The following is a 14,826-nucleotide window of genomic DNA, read 5'->3' on the forward strand; positions in this document are numbered from 1 at the left end:
ACTATAAATAATTTATTATTAATAAAATTATGAAATTATTTACAATTTGATGACTAATTCATCGCCCTTTTTTATATGTTAAATTTTTCGTAGAAGTTTAAAAATTATTTTATTTTATTTAAACATGTATAACTAATTTATAATCTTTTATGCCATACTAAGTCATAATATAATATTTCTTCATATTTTACATTAATAACCATTGTTTTTATATATCGTCTACAATTCTCTAATTACGTCTATTTGTTCAATTTTTTATATGATATCGAATATTCGTCATAAATGGATGATTTAAGATGCCAAAAAAATTATTTACTTGGTGAATATAATACATAAAATATTAAAAATACATCATTTAGTTAAATAAATAAACAAAAATCAAAAATTCATACCCGCGCTGGTGCGCGGATCAGCGTCTAGTTTATGTTAAAACACAAATTGACATGCGGTCATAACATTTCACATTTCATATATATGTTTTTCATTCTCTCCTACACAACAAAAATAAGTTACTATGCATCAAACGTATTGAAAACCTCTGAATATTTTCTTTCTATATCCACCAAAACTTGAATCCCTTTTTTATCTTGGCTTCTGGTCTCAGAAAATCATCGGTTTCGTCGGAACTTTACGAATGTAGTTCCAAACTTCCAGGGCTGGAACAGATTAAATGAATGATGCAAATTACGGCATGAATATTTATCCAAAGAAATTGCTACTTGCTCTACTCTTGTCTCTGCTGTTGTTTTAGCTTTTATAACCTCCAAACTTCCCATCTATCTTAAGAAAACACATGTATTTATTAAATTACGATGAATCCAAGAACAGGCCTGTGACTAACCATAATATATCATTCAACTAACCACACCATAACATCAACAAACCATACTAAAACCAGAGAACGCTCTTACTCCTTTCCGGAACCATGATCTTAAAATTTATGATATCACCTTAAATTTATCCCTGACTGCCAGTGTACTCAATTGACTGCAATTTTTTTTTAAAGCGTCGATGATAACCTGAAAATGAAGGATGCTTACATTGATAGATCTTAAATTCCGCCAGAAAAAAAAAACGGTCCCTTTCTGTGTGACCATGCAATCCTAAGGTGATTATACAAATGAAATATGATAGTAATTGAAAGCAATATTATTTGTGAACCAAGCAGACAACAGTTAAAGGCGAAGTATCAGCTATTTTATTACTCCAAAACCAAAGAAAGCCACACTGTATAGTTAAAAAAAAGAAATAAATCTCGACTCATGAACCTATATCAGCTATTTAACTATGCATTAACATAGGAATTTAAGAAGGACACAAACCAAATAATATTAGACTTGTTAAAAAGGCATATATGCTTACGAAGTAGTCAAATTGCAGTCAGATGCAGGCATGTCATCCCCATGAAAGTCCTCATCTAAGTCGTCGTCAACATCTTCCGTTTTATCATTCATCAACACTGTCCATGTACAGAGAATCCTCGGCTTGGTAATTAGACATTCATTTAGTTGTATAAAAGGCACATGCACATGTCGAGAAGAACCTTTATTAGTGTACTATGAAAGCAAACGACCACAACAGTATCTTCTTACAACCGATTGCGGCATACGACCACATATACTTAAGTGAATAGACGATCTAAATGATGTTCTGAACACCATATTAATCTTTCGTAGAGAAAGGTGCTAGCAATGATCGATTATTGTTTTGTTGAAACTTGGTGGTACCATGTTATATGTGATGCAGCTCTTGTCAGACAATGATTCTACAGCACCAAAATACCCAGCAAGAACCAAAGTGATCCTAGACAATCCTAAATATGTTCACTGGTATTAGAAGGCACTGATGAATATAAAAACCAAACAAACGAAATTTGACCTTATCTTTAGTGTAATAATTGATGAGAGAATTAGATACAGTACAGAACATCAGAAGAAGAGCCAGTATATCATCTTTTTAAAGACAATGAATAGAGGCACAAATAATGGAATCTAAGACTGACCTAGGATCCGTCCAGTACTGGTGCACTGTCACCAGGCGGTTGTAGCATCAAACTGTACTTTTGAAGCTTGAGAGTTTGGTCATGGCTTACAAAAGGTACACATAAGTATTCATTCTTTGGTGTCAACTTGAACATACCTGAAACAAAGAAAAAGAAAAGAGAGTGGTCAATATTAGGAACAATGAATGATAAGCATCTGTTTCTCTTGAGAAAGAAAAAAAAATATGTGTAACTCTTAAAAGATAAGGTGAAGTAGGTAATAATAAACTCACGATGGCCTTAGCAAATCAAATACTGATGTTACAAATGATCGACCAATATGCCTCCGCTTTGCTTCGTTGTCTTTTAGATGAGGATATGTCTGCCTCTGCATGTTTCAGCCTCGCAATTCTCTCTAGGTCAGCCTCTCTGTTTTCAGCTCTGCCACTTCTTTGGCTTTGTTTTCGAGCTCTATATCGCAAGCTTCAATGATATGGTAAAAGTGAGTTGAGTTGGTTAAGAAAAGAGAAGGAGATAGTGGAGTTGATTATAAGTGTTAGGGATTGGTTAATTTCTTTTCATACTCCATTTATTCTCAGAAAAATATAAAAATTTGAGGCTAGCAAAATACCTTGTATGATCAACACGAAAGAGATCCTACTGTCTCAGCCCCAGCTGCTGACTGCAACAAAACAAAGACGAACCACATACTGTCTTAAGTTAGATTCTTAAGTTTTAGTTTAGAATATAAGGAGAGAGTAAACTGTTTAACAACATACTACCTTTTTCTACAGGAAGAATTTTTTTCAATGCAAACGTTTCCGCAGCCGTTGTATCTGAATAAATGTAAATCGTTTGAGAGCTTCGCCCACATCTCTGACGTCAGATATGCTGCTCAGAAGAGAAGAAAGGTATTTCTGAAAATCAGGGGCATACTGAAACGGACGATGATCCAATGGTTTAAAGGCGATCATCCAATCGATTATATAGAAAAGGGAGAGACGGAGGAAAGTGAATACGGTAGCGAAATTGTGAGGTTATTCACATTAATGAAGCAGTAATAGATGGAAGGCAAAGTGGGACGTGGAAGATAAATCGGATTTTTAACCGGTGTCTTTAGGTTTTGCCGGCTGAAGGAAGATAACGGAGACGAAAGGTAACTTGACAAGGATGCTGACATGGCAACTTGTGATAGGTTGATTTAATTTGAATACGTGGACAGTCTAATTGAAACTCCTTATTCGGCTTTTAGTATTGTGACTAGGGCTATTCCCGGGCTACGCCCGGGCTATTTTCTATGAAAATGTTAAAGTAGAATATCATAGTAGACTAATATAATTTTGTCTAAATTATGTTTAATGTAAAATAATCATTGAATGTTAAATAAAGAAAGAAAAATTATTATCGATGGCTATTGGTAATTATTGATACAATAATCATTTTAATTGACGTAGGAAGCAATAATGTAAATTTTAAAACAGTTGATTGGTCTCGTTTACTGTCTTGTTGTTCGATCCCATATGGAGTTATGCCATCGGGTTTAGGATAGGAGTTTATTCCTCTTTTGGAAGCGTTCTATGATATCAATGTCGTTGTCAAAGTAAAAGCGCGATCCTGGTGTGGTTGTGAGTGATAGTTTCCCTGTAAAAGCGGAATATTTGTAAGCATTTAGTTTGACATAAACTTTAGGTTTAGTTTATTACCTTCATGTAACCGTGGAATTATACTTGTAATGATTACAATTTGGTTTTTCCTGGTAGATATGCGATTTAGCTCTCTGAAATTAGTCACCTCGTTGTCCCATATAGTTAGACGTACCAATTTGGATCTACAAAAAATTATTGTATTATATTTTTTGGTGAAAAACAAATCTTATTTAATAAAATGTTAGTACATGTCTAAACGCAATCCAATGATGATCTTTGTATCGTTGTTGTGGTTATATATATCACTTCCTTGGATGAGGCATATTCGACCAACAACATCTGTGGGAATAATTTTTTTAGTAACAATAAAAGAGAATTTATTGGTATGTGAGATAGGTAATGAGTTTTTTTTTTACCTGGGAGGAAGTTGGTTGCACTGGCTAAGCTGATCAACTGGGTTTAGTGTTGGGGATGGAATATGTATGAAGGAATTGTGTAATCGTTGTTGTTTCATTGATATTGATTATGTATGGATGAACGGTAAGCTTGTACCGTTGGTTATTGGGAAGAAAATTAAAATATCTAATGTGATAAATTTTTCATTCTTCGAACCGTTGGTACATTTTGTCAGACGTAGAAATAGGCACCTTCCCTTCCATTTGTTGTTCATGTTTAGTGGTTAAAAGCAATCATTTTAAATGTAGTATTCTTAAACAAACCTGGATGTCAAGACACATGAAAATTGTTCCTAGGAAAGCATTTTTGTTTTTGTGGTTTGTGATGGGCCACACCCTAATGATCCTAACGATTATTGGTTGTGGTCTGAGGTAGTCGCTTTTGTAGTTGTGATCTTCGGCCGCATGTCCTGCATAAATGAGAATGAGAATTATTTTGTATTGCCCATCTTTATAATTTGTATATTTTGATGTGTGGTTTGAGATTTTTTTCGCGAAAAATGCTTTTACACTTTTTTTAGATGACAATCTACGATAATTTGGAGTTAGCTTATATTATTGTAATCTCAAATGCATATGTGATGATGTTTTAGCTGTTATTTATTTGATTTGTCAAACTTTTAAAAAATAAGAAAATTCTTATTGTTAAATTTTAATCTAGTAAAAATACTCGTAGACGGTTATTAAATAATGTATTCATATTATGTGAGTTCTTATAAAATTTAATACAGTAATAAATAGTGCAGAATATTATTTTAAAAATTTCATCATATATTAAAAATTAATATTTAGTTAATTATTAAATATATCATTAAAAAATAAAATTATTCTAATGGTTTCTAAATTGATAATATATCTATATACTATTTTCTGTAAAATTATTTATTTAAAATCGACACCATAATCCACTTTTAACACTTTTTCTTGTAGGTAGATAAATGTTTGAAAAAGCGCCAATAACTAAGAGATTGTAAAAATCAACAAACTGGTGTTCTGAAAGAGCTAACTTATAGTAATGAAAAGTGATATTTTTGTTCTATAAAGATGTCTAATAATATCCATAAAGTATTTTTTTTAAATACAAAAATTCTTATTGTTAAATTTTAATCTAGTAAAACTATTTATAGACGGTTATTAAATAATGTATTCATATTATGTGAGTTTTTTATAATATTTAATACTGTAATAATTAGTGCATGATATTATTTTAAAAAGTTTATCATATATTAAAATTAATATTTCGTTTATTATTAAAAATGTCATAAAAAATAAAATTATTCTAATGGTTTCTGAATTGATAATATATTTATATACTATTTTCTGTAAAATTATTGAGCCCCCAAATGCGGGGAAAAGACTTATCATTCATACAAATAAGAAGAAGTTCATATGGTATTACAGTTGTGTTACCTACAAAACTCCTAATAGTAGAGTTAGTTAACTTTTTTAATACTCCCTCTGTTTCAAAATACATGAAGTTTTAGAACTGTGCACAACTATTAAGAAAATTATTTTATCTTAAAAATATCATTAAAATATAAATTAAAAGTTATTTAACCAATCACAAAACATACCGCAAAATATCATTAGTTACACAGTTTTGATAAAGTTAAAAATTGTATTGATATACGAAAACATCATCTATTTTGAAACATCAAAAACTACTTAAAACATCATCTATTTAGAAACGGAGAGAGTATGAATTTTAGTTCTTTTACTATATAGATAGATATTCTAAATTATCTTACCACGTTCCTATTAAAAAGAGAATTATCTTATGTTTATCAAACCATATGCATGTTTTTTCCGTATTAACACTAACTCTTATAAAAATTGAAATAATAATATATGAGAAATCCAGATTATATTAAATGTAGTTAATAAAAAGATACTTAAATACAGTTATTTCTATAGTATACAAATAATTACACGAAAATAATTTATGATTTTTTAATAATTGATTACAAACCTTCTTTAGTTTTATTAGATTTGTGGAGACCAGTGTCACCCCATCTATAATGCAATTCTCAATTTTGTAGTTACTACAATATAATTGAATTCCATTTTATTAGTTTAGTAAAACCATATATGAGTTTTGAATTTTAAAAATATTTGCATCATTTATATGGTTTTAGTAGAACAATTTAACAATACTCCCCAAATTCTCCAAAACTCTTTATAGTTTTTTAACAATTTAGAAGACATGAATTTTTCTAAAATTTTTTTTGTCAAGCTGATCAATGATTACCCTGGTAAATACAAAAGGAAAATGTTTTGAGTGTGATATATAAAATAAATCTTTAAACGAACTGCGATTTTTACTAATATTTATAGTCGCATAAATAAACACTTACAATCTTTAAATTTAGTATATAAAATTTATTCGAACGCGAGTCTGACAAAACTTGTTTTCAACCGGTGAAGGTGGTATCTACACCGACAAAATTGTCGGTGTCATTTCTTACATTAATAATTCTTTACCGATGTAAAAGGTTTTCTAATTTTGTGATCAAATTAATATATAAAAAAATAATAAACACAATGATCATCAAGCTTATTTAGAGTGTTTGGAATTTTATCTATGTTTTATGTTGATTTTATCCTACCAATCTGATTTTTTGAATTGGATTTAGTTTAATTTAATATAACTATTTTTGAAAAACTCTTGTAGTAGCATTAGTATGTATATATAACTAATATAAAAGCAAACTGCATATATATTTTTACTTCAACTATAAAGGTTTTAATTTGATGTTTTCCTTTTTAGTATACTATTTTTTAGTTTAATTCTGATTCCATGATGTAATTAAGCAAATTGAATCGGTTAAAAGCTTGAAAGAACAATTTATAGAAAAGGATAAAAGAAATTACATGGAGATAGTGTTCTTATTAAAAGTTCTCATTCTCACCTCCAAACTATTAAATACAACAAATCAAACCCAACCACGAAGATAATGTGGAAGAAGGGAAAATAAAATATAGAAACCAATTTTTTCACCAGAAAACTTTCACCAAACGCCAAATAAAACAAAAACGTTTTAAGAATTACGAAGAGAAGCAACTCTATCAGTAAGCTCCGCCACTGATTCACCATCTCCTTCCTCAGCTATGGTGTCCTGCAACACACAAGAACAGCAACAACAGTAAGTAAGCCAACTCCATCTCCATGTTCCTTTCAAGATCCTCTGTTACTCTGCTAACTAACTAACAAACCTCTTTGTCGGTTTTAGATTGGACACCAATGCATTTAGAACCGCTGATGCTCGAACTCTTCATGAGGCTACGAGCACTGTAACCTCCTCCATTGTCTGGTTCCTCAGATTCCAAAGTTGAAGCCACAGCAGCTGCTGCTCTTCTCTCAACATCACTGCTTTCTTCTGCAGTCTCACCACTCTGAGCAGGAACTCTCTCTCTTCAACACACAATCACAGAGAAGCCCAATGCTTTCAGAGAAAGAGAGAGCAAAGCAAGAGATTCTGTGAAAAGAGATTACCTTGGCAAGGAAGCATGGTGTCTATGCATTGCAGTACTTCTTCCTCCTCCTGCTCCTGCCCCTGGTTTACCTTGATTCTCTTCAAGGTGAGCAAACTGCCTCTTGAATCGATCAACCCCACTGCATAAACAACAGAAGATTTCTCGGTTTCATTCTGTTTCAGGGAATAATAGTTCATGAGTTGTTTAATTAGCTAACCTAGGGTACATGAAGCTAAGCTGATCACCATCGCGCTTGTATTCCTCCAGCATCTGAGGATGATACTCCAATATCTAGTGTTTTTTTTCCAGAGATAAGCGATAGTTAGATCAATGAAGAGAACCAGAGAACAATAAGACACGGTCAAAATCTTTTCTTTTTTTTGAGTTACCTCTCGGTAGATTAATTCTCTGACATCATCTTTGTTCAACTTCTTTCTCTCAAAATCAAACTCAAGCTTTGATATTGTCTGTGTGAGGAGGAAAAGAAGGAGATGTAACGAAACCATAAAAAAAAATTGATTGTAGAGTACTGATGGATGGATTAGAACTCAGTCGAAATTGTTTCACGGGAAGAAGACGAAGTGGCAGAGGAGAAGAGCCTAGGCATCTTTGTGTCGTAATTTAGGTTTCTAGGTTTAGTTCAATAAAAAATGAAGCCCAAACCTAAACAAACGAACCCCACACACCTAATCCACTTTAAACACACCTTAAGCCCAAATCCAAAAATAAAATATCGTGATTGACTGATTATTTTTGGTGACGTGCAGTCTAGAGATTCAGCATATTGGTCTTTTAGTATTGTGATATGGTATGGGAGTTGGGTCGCGTCTGACGTGGCTGAGTGAAGAGAGTAAAAGCGAATTTAACCTTAAAACCGAGCAACCCGGTAGTAAACCGATATGAACTCATTCCAATGAACATTCAATCTAAACCGGTAACCGTCGTCGTCTCCGTCATATGCTTTTCATTCTGTTCTGCAGCTGCTTGGATAACTCGAAGGTTTAGGGTTCTCTCCAGAGATGGCTTCTTCAGAAACGGAGAGAAGCACCAGAGGTTCTCAAAATCCAGACTGGGAAACCGACTTTAACCGCTTCGAACAGGCGATTTCGTCTTCTTCGGCTCCGATTCGTGTAAGATACGTCATGAAGCTATCAGAATCAGCGAATCGAATCCCGGAGAGTATTCTCTCCCGCGCCATCCCAATCCTCGCCCGTCTCCTCGGCGTCTCCGGTGATCCCAGCCGTTCAGTCCAATCCGCCGCCGCGCATTGCTTGAAACGCATCGCATGTATCGGCGGCGAAGAGAGCGGGTTCGCGGTGAAGATGGGGAGGTGCGGCGTGATCGCTTGCTTGCTAGGTCTCCTATTCGAAGCGAATGGTAACGATATCGCGTTACGAAGGATTTGGGTGAAGTGTTTGTGGAGTTTAGTTACTTTCGGATCTTCGATTCGAATCGGATTAGCCAGGTTAGGTGGTTTAGAGATTGTTGTGGGCTCTTTCGGGTTATAGGCATTCTGTATCTGTTATTAGAGACTCTGGTGCGATTCCTTTGCTGGTCGAGATTTTGAAAGATGGGTCTGTTGAGTTCAGGGAGAGGGTTTGTGGAGCTATTTCTCAGCTCAGTTACAACGAAGACGACCGTGAGGCTTTTTCTGATTCCGGTATGATACCGATTCTGATTGATTGGTTGGGAGATGAGTCGGAAGAGCTTAGGGATAATGCAGCCGAGGCACTTGTTAATTTCTCCGAAGACCAACAGTATTATGGTAGATTGCGTGTGGCTATGGGGCATCCTGTGTTTCGGAATATGCAGAGTAAACTTGCTAGAATCCGAGCTTCTCATGAGCTGATGGTGATTAGGTCAATGACAAGGGTTACAATTGAACCTCTTGCTCGGGATCAAGATCTTCTTTGATCTTGATGGGAAAATCCAGCTCTCCAACTTCTCTGATGTATGTTTATATAATCTTGACTCAAGTGCTGTTTGATTTGTGCAATTTTTTTTTGAGACGTTTGTATGTATACATGTACCAAAAGATATGGACTTTGAATAGATGTGGATTTTATGTCATCGATCTTCCTTTACATGATTGTGCATCCAGTGGTTGAACCCTAAGAATTATAGACAAGTTCATACGTTTCGGGTTGTGGCTGCTCATAGCAAATTGTGGGCCATTGAGCTAAGCAGCAATGCTGTGGAATAGTTACGGTACTAGCGTCAACTAAACAAGCTGCATCAACTCCATCACCGGCCACCACTAGCTCGCCCTCGGATCTCCCTTCTATGGCCAACCAAGATTACACCTGCAAGCAAGGTATACAATTTTCATCATTTCATTAGAAACCACTTGGTGTGAAAACTGAAAAAAAAAATCAAACCGAAACCGGACCGTAAACCAAAATGTACACCTCGAATCTCAAGTATCATCATCCCCTATATATTAAAATAGAAACATTACAACATTTGAGGTAACCATGTGTCATCACCACAATGAGTCTTAGAATCTTTAGAGAATTAGGTTGGTCCATTTAAATATATAATAAGCTTTTTATTAAATTAACCATAAATTCATTATTAATGTTTTCATTCTTTCCCTAAATAAAAATTACGGAATTGCCTAATGTAGCTAAATCATATATATGAAATTAATGATTTTGAATAATAAATATTTGATAAAAATTAGTCTATTCTCTATCATATTTGTTTAATTTTAAATTAATAAAATAAATTAAACAACTATATGAACCATATAATAAAAAAATTAGATTTTTCTGTATATGTTATATTTTGATTTTTTTCAAAACGAATATAAATTATTAAAACTGTTAAAAATTTCACCTTCAAATTTTTGTGATTCATGGTTTAATTTTTTTTGTTATGATAAAATACAAATGATTAAAAATTATTTAAGTAGAAAGTGTCATTTAATAATTATTAAGATTAAAAGACATATACATATATCTATACATAAATCGTTTTAAATTAAACTATATACCATTGAAATTTTCTTTGAAAACATATTTTTAGTAAAAGCTATTGAACAAATATTGACAACTTAATATTTAAATTTTAAACTTAGCCTTGAACTTTATAAAAATTTATGAATTACTAAAACTATTAATCACACAATGAAAATTTTGTTATCAGTGATTTAAAGTATTTGTTATAAAAATATACAAATGATTAAAACAATCATATGAGTAGAAAACATCATTTAATATATATCTATACTAAAAATACACACTATATGTTAACGTCATTTAAATTTTATAATATACCATATAAAATAGAAAAAATGATTGTTTGGATTAATGAAATTTATTTATGTGTTCACATCAATTTAATTATATATGTAATAATTACTTACTTTTTAATTATTCAATATATATTTATTATTTTATAAATATGTAAAGGAACATATAATACATAAAAATAGTATATACAATGTTCGTCCCGCGCAAGGCGCGGATCTTAACCTAGTATTATATAAACCATCCACATCATTTTCATAGATGTATACTAATATTTGGTTAGAAAAATGACAAATCACATGAACAAGGATTGTATAACTTACAAAAATAGAAACGAATGGTAACCCTAAGATCTCTCTAGAATCTAAATAATCTTAAGACAGCACAAAGGTAATCCAAAACAAGTTTTTCAAGTTGACATAGTTGGGTTTTGTCTATTCTTGGTGGGTTTTTGTCCTCTCTCTCTTTCTGTTCATACGTTTTTCTCTTTGTCATCCAGACAGAGAGAAAAAAAAAGTTCATTTGGATCGACAAAGAAGAACTTCTTCTTGAAAGGTCGATCAAAACCGTGTGTTCGCTGCAATGCTAACTTGGGAGAGCCCAGTTAGGCTTGCACGCAACACCACCGTGAAGAAAAAGCTACCCTTCACTGCATTCCTCATCATTGTGTTATGTCAGGTCACAATGGTCATCTCTCAGGAACAGAAGGTTGTGCCAGGTTCAGACGCAGATTGCCTTTTGAGATTCAAAGACACATTAACAAATGCTTCTGTCATTAGCAGTTGGGATCCTTTAACCGCTCCTTGCAAGCGAAACTCCCCTAATTGGTTCGGTGTTCTCTGTTTCACCGGCTATGTTTGGGGTCTACAACTCGAAGGAATGGATTTAACCGGGAAGCTAGACCTTGAACCTTTGGTTCCAATCAAGAACCTACGAACCTTAAGCCTCATGAACAACAATTTCAATGGTGCAATGCCATCCGTCAAGAAACTCGTCGTGTTGAGGTCATTGTACTTGTCTAACAACTGGTTTACAGGGGAGATCCCCGTTGATGCGTTTGATGGTATGAATCATTTAAAGAAGCTTTTGTTGGCTAACAACGCGTTTCGTGGGAAGATCCCTTCTTCTTTAGCTTCTTTGCCAATGCTTTTAGAGGTGAAACTTAATGGTAATCAGTTTCAAGGGAACATACCTGATTTTAAACCGAAGAATCTCAAGTTAGCTAGCTTCGAGAACAATGACCTCGAGGGACCTATACCCCAAAGCCTACGAGACATGGACCCTGGCTCCTTTGCAGGGAACAAGGCCTTGTGTGACCCTCCTTTAATCTCATGCTCAGCGGCTTCATGGTCTATTCCGGATCCTCCTCCTACTTTCACGGAGAAGGACAAGATCCAAACTATGTTCACGGTTGCTATCGTTTTGATTGTCATTGGGATCATACTACTGCTCATCTCGCTTGTGGTTTTTATCCTTCAAAACAGAAGACGGAAGATCTTGTCGGCTTGTCCATCTGCGGGACAAGACAGGATAGAGAAGTACAATTATGATCAATCCTTGCACGTGGAGAGAGCTGCGGAGTCTGTTAACAGCTACACTAGTAGAAGAGGAGGAGGAGGAGCAGTACCGGATCAGGGGAAACTCCTGTTTCTGCAAGAAGACATTCAGAGATTCGATCTCCAAGATCTTCTAAGAGCTTCTGCTGAAGTTCTTGGGAGTGGAAGCTTTGGTGCTTCTTATAAAGCAGGGATAGACAGCGGACAGACGCTGGTTGTGAAGAGGTATAAACATATGAACAACGTCGGGAGAGATGAGTTTCATGAGCATATAAGACGGTTAGGGAGGCTTAGCCATCCGAATCTGTTGCCTCTTGTGGCTTACTATTACCGTAGAGAAGAGAAGCTCTTGATCGCTGAGTTCATGCCTAACCGCAGCTTGGCTAGACATCTTCACGGTACGTAATGTCAAAATATTATTTGCTTACTTTACTTGGTTTCCACGCTAAAACGGCTCTGTTGTTTCAGCGAATCATTCTGTGGATCAACCTGGACTGGACTGGCCAACAAGGCTAAAAATTATACAAGGAGTGGCTAAGGGCTTAGGTTACTTGTTCAAGGAGCTACCAACGCTGACCATCCCTCACGGTCATCTCAAGTCATCTAATGTCGTACTCGACGAATCATTTGAGCCTCTCTTGACAGACTACGCGCTAAGACCGGTGATGAACTCAGAGCAGTCTCATAACCTAATGATCGCTTATAAATCTCCAGAGTACAGCTTAAAGGGACAAATAACTAAGAAGACAGATGTTTGGTGCCTCGGGGTTTTGATCTTGGAGCTTTTAACGGGCCGGTTCCCCGAGAATTATCTAAGGCAAGGGTACGATGCTAACATGAGCCTTGTAACTTGGGTGAGTAACATGGTGAAGGAGAAGAAAACGGGTGACGTGTTTGACAAGGAAATGACGGGGAAGAAGAACTGCAAAGCAGAGATGCTAAGCCTGTTGAAAATTGGGTTGGGCTGTTGCGAAGAGGATGAAGAAAGGAGGATGGAGATGAAGGATGCTGTGGAGAAGATAGAGAGGTTGAGAGAAGGACAAGATTTGGATGGTGATTTCGCAGCTTCCACGCACAATGTATTTGCTTCTCGGTTGATGGACGATGATGACTTTGGTTTAGCCATGAATCGATGATCAGTCTTGAGATCAATGGAGAGAGAGATTGAATTTGTTATCTTGATGCAAGAAAGAGATGGAATCTTCGTCGGCAAGAAAGAAAGTTAGGGTTTTATCTCTGGGAGAAAATGTGTTAAGAGCAAACTCATGAGATATAATGAATTAACCCAAAATTTTATTTTTGCATAGTTTCAAAAAGTTTATTCATTTATTTATTTGATTATCCCAAGATTTTGTTTTCTTTAATACTATGATTTTTAAAATTGAATACATTACATGAATCCATGCGTAATAACATAAACTGATATAGAGATACTCAGGTGATTGAAATTAGCAATTAGAATAGTTTTAAGAGAAAATTGGAAAAAAAGTCACTTTGAACTTGGATTTGTCACACTAAGATTTGTAAAAGATTTTTTAGGAAAATAGGATTTTTGTTCCTGTAAATACCAAACTACCCTTAATTTACTAATTAAATAGAATTAAAATTATATATTAAAATTTTCGTAATATATTTTAAATGAGTAAATATTAAAAGTTTAAATAAAAATAACAAAACTTAAAAAAAAATAACAAAAGGAAAACTTTTACCCCGATACCCTAATTTCGTTTTCTCCTCCTCTTCTCCGCCGTAGAAAAAAGTCCCTTCCATGGCGATTTAGGGTTCAACGGAGAGAATCCTTGCTCTTCTTCGGAGTTTCATCTACCCTTAGTTTCGAATCTTTCTTTTGTCATCTTCCTCTTCGATTTCACTGACGATACAACGAAATCTAAGTGTTCTTCCTCTTCGTCGGAAGGGTCAAATCGAATTACGACGTGTTCTTCCATTTTCGTCTCAGTTCTTCACACAAGGTATTCAATTAGTTCTATTGATTCTCATCTAAAACGAAATCGAGTTGTTCTTCTCTTTTACATAGATTTTTTAAATCGATTTGTCATATTTCTTAAGGTAAATTCGATTCACGGATTGATTAAACATCTTATACATCACGATTAACTGTTTGCATGTTAATATTTTAGATTTGTAGTTGTAAAATATCGATTTAGGTTTTTGGAAAGGGGGAAAGTTTGGTTCTTGAAATCTTATACTAGTTGCTGGAAGATTGTATATGTTTTCAAGTAGAGTAGATATTGTCCGATTGTAATATAGGCCATGGGTAGATTGTTGCTAATTGAATCAATTGAACAAATTGTTGTTCTTTCTGAAATTAGAACTAGGTGTAATACATATTCTAGGATAAGGAGAATGTAAATGTAAAAGACATTTGTCTTGCTCTCCTTATTTGTGTTATGATATCGATACTTTAACCTGTTGAACTAACAAGTTTTTTCTGCGCTTTTAGAT

At 34.2% G+C, this 14,826-nt stretch overlaps 3 protein-coding genes and 1 long non-coding RNA gene across 9 annotated transcripts; 2 read left to right on the forward strand and 2 right to left on the reverse strand.

The window, feature by feature from the left end:
- Window positions 1-416: 416 nt before the first annotated feature.
- On the reverse strand, window positions 417-4,482 carry LOC106329577. 5 transcript variants are annotated; one of them, XR_001267881.1, is made up of 8 exons: window positions 4,347-4,482; window positions 2,764-2,872; window positions 2,613-2,663; window positions 2,275-2,464; window positions 2,003-2,139; window positions 1,728-1,813; window positions 1,363-1,459; window positions 417-1,019 (listed from the first exon to the last, which is right to left on the reverse strand). It is a non-coding gene; the product is annotated as an uncharacterized LOC106329577 (long non-coding RNA). The 5 variants fall into 5 exon arrangements; XR_001267883.1 differs by lacking the exon at window positions 4,347-4,482 and having other exon boundaries at window positions 417-656; window positions 1,041-1,459; window positions 2,764-3,123; XR_001267882.1 differs by lacking the exon at window positions 4,347-4,482 and having other exon boundaries at window positions 417-656; window positions 2,764-3,121.
- Window positions 4,483-6,911: 2,429 nt separating this feature from the next.
- On the reverse strand, window positions 6,912-8,156 carry LOC106332806 (mitogen-activated protein kinase 8-like). The gene is made up of 5 exons (XM_013771300.1): window positions 7,946-8,156; window positions 7,774-7,847; window positions 7,576-7,695; window positions 7,296-7,494; window positions 6,912-7,198 (listed from the first exon to the last, which is right to left on the reverse strand). The coding sequence occupies exons 1-5, from the start codon at window positions 8,060-8,062 to the stop codon at window positions 7,121-7,123; spliced, it is 588 nt and encodes a 195-aa protein (XP_013626754.1). The 5' UTR covers window positions 8,063-8,156; the 3' UTR covers window positions 6,912-7,120.
- Window positions 8,157-8,484: 328 nt separating this feature from the next.
- On the forward strand, window positions 8,485-9,626 carry LOC106328588 (armadillo repeat-containing protein 4-like). The gene is given in 2 exon segments (XM_013767064.1): window positions 8,485-9,035; window positions 9,037-9,626. Coding segments are annotated over 2 exon segments (894 nt in total). The 5' UTR covers window positions 8,485-8,575; the 3' UTR covers window positions 9,471-9,626.
- An 81-nt stretch (window positions 9,627-9,707) lies between these two features.
- On the forward strand, window positions 9,708-13,718 carry LOC106328586 (pollen receptor-like kinase 4). Of its 2 annotated transcripts, XM_013767063.1 has the most exons (3): window positions 9,708-9,870; window positions 11,486-12,761; window positions 12,832-13,718. In XM_013767063.1, exons 2-3 carry the CDS (start codon window positions 11,492-11,494, stop codon window positions 13,497-13,499), a joined length of 1,938 nt encoding a protein of 645 aa, XP_013622517.1. In that variant the 5' UTR covers window positions 9,708-9,870; window positions 11,486-11,491; the 3' UTR covers window positions 13,500-13,718. The 2 variants fall into 2 exon arrangements, with proteins under 2 accessions (XP_013622517.1, XP_013622516.1); XM_013767062.1 differs by lacking the exon at window positions 9,708-9,870 and having other exon boundaries at window positions 11,043-12,761.
- Window positions 13,719-14,826: the final 1,108 nt, after the last annotated feature.

The sequence above is a fragment of the Brassica oleracea genome, chromosome C3 (assembly GCF_000695525.1).
Source record: "Brassica oleracea var. oleracea cultivar TO1000 chromosome C3, BOL, whole genome shotgun sequence".
Lineage (NCBI taxonomy): Eukaryota > Viridiplantae > Streptophyta > Magnoliopsida > Brassicales > Brassicaceae > Brassica > Brassica oleracea.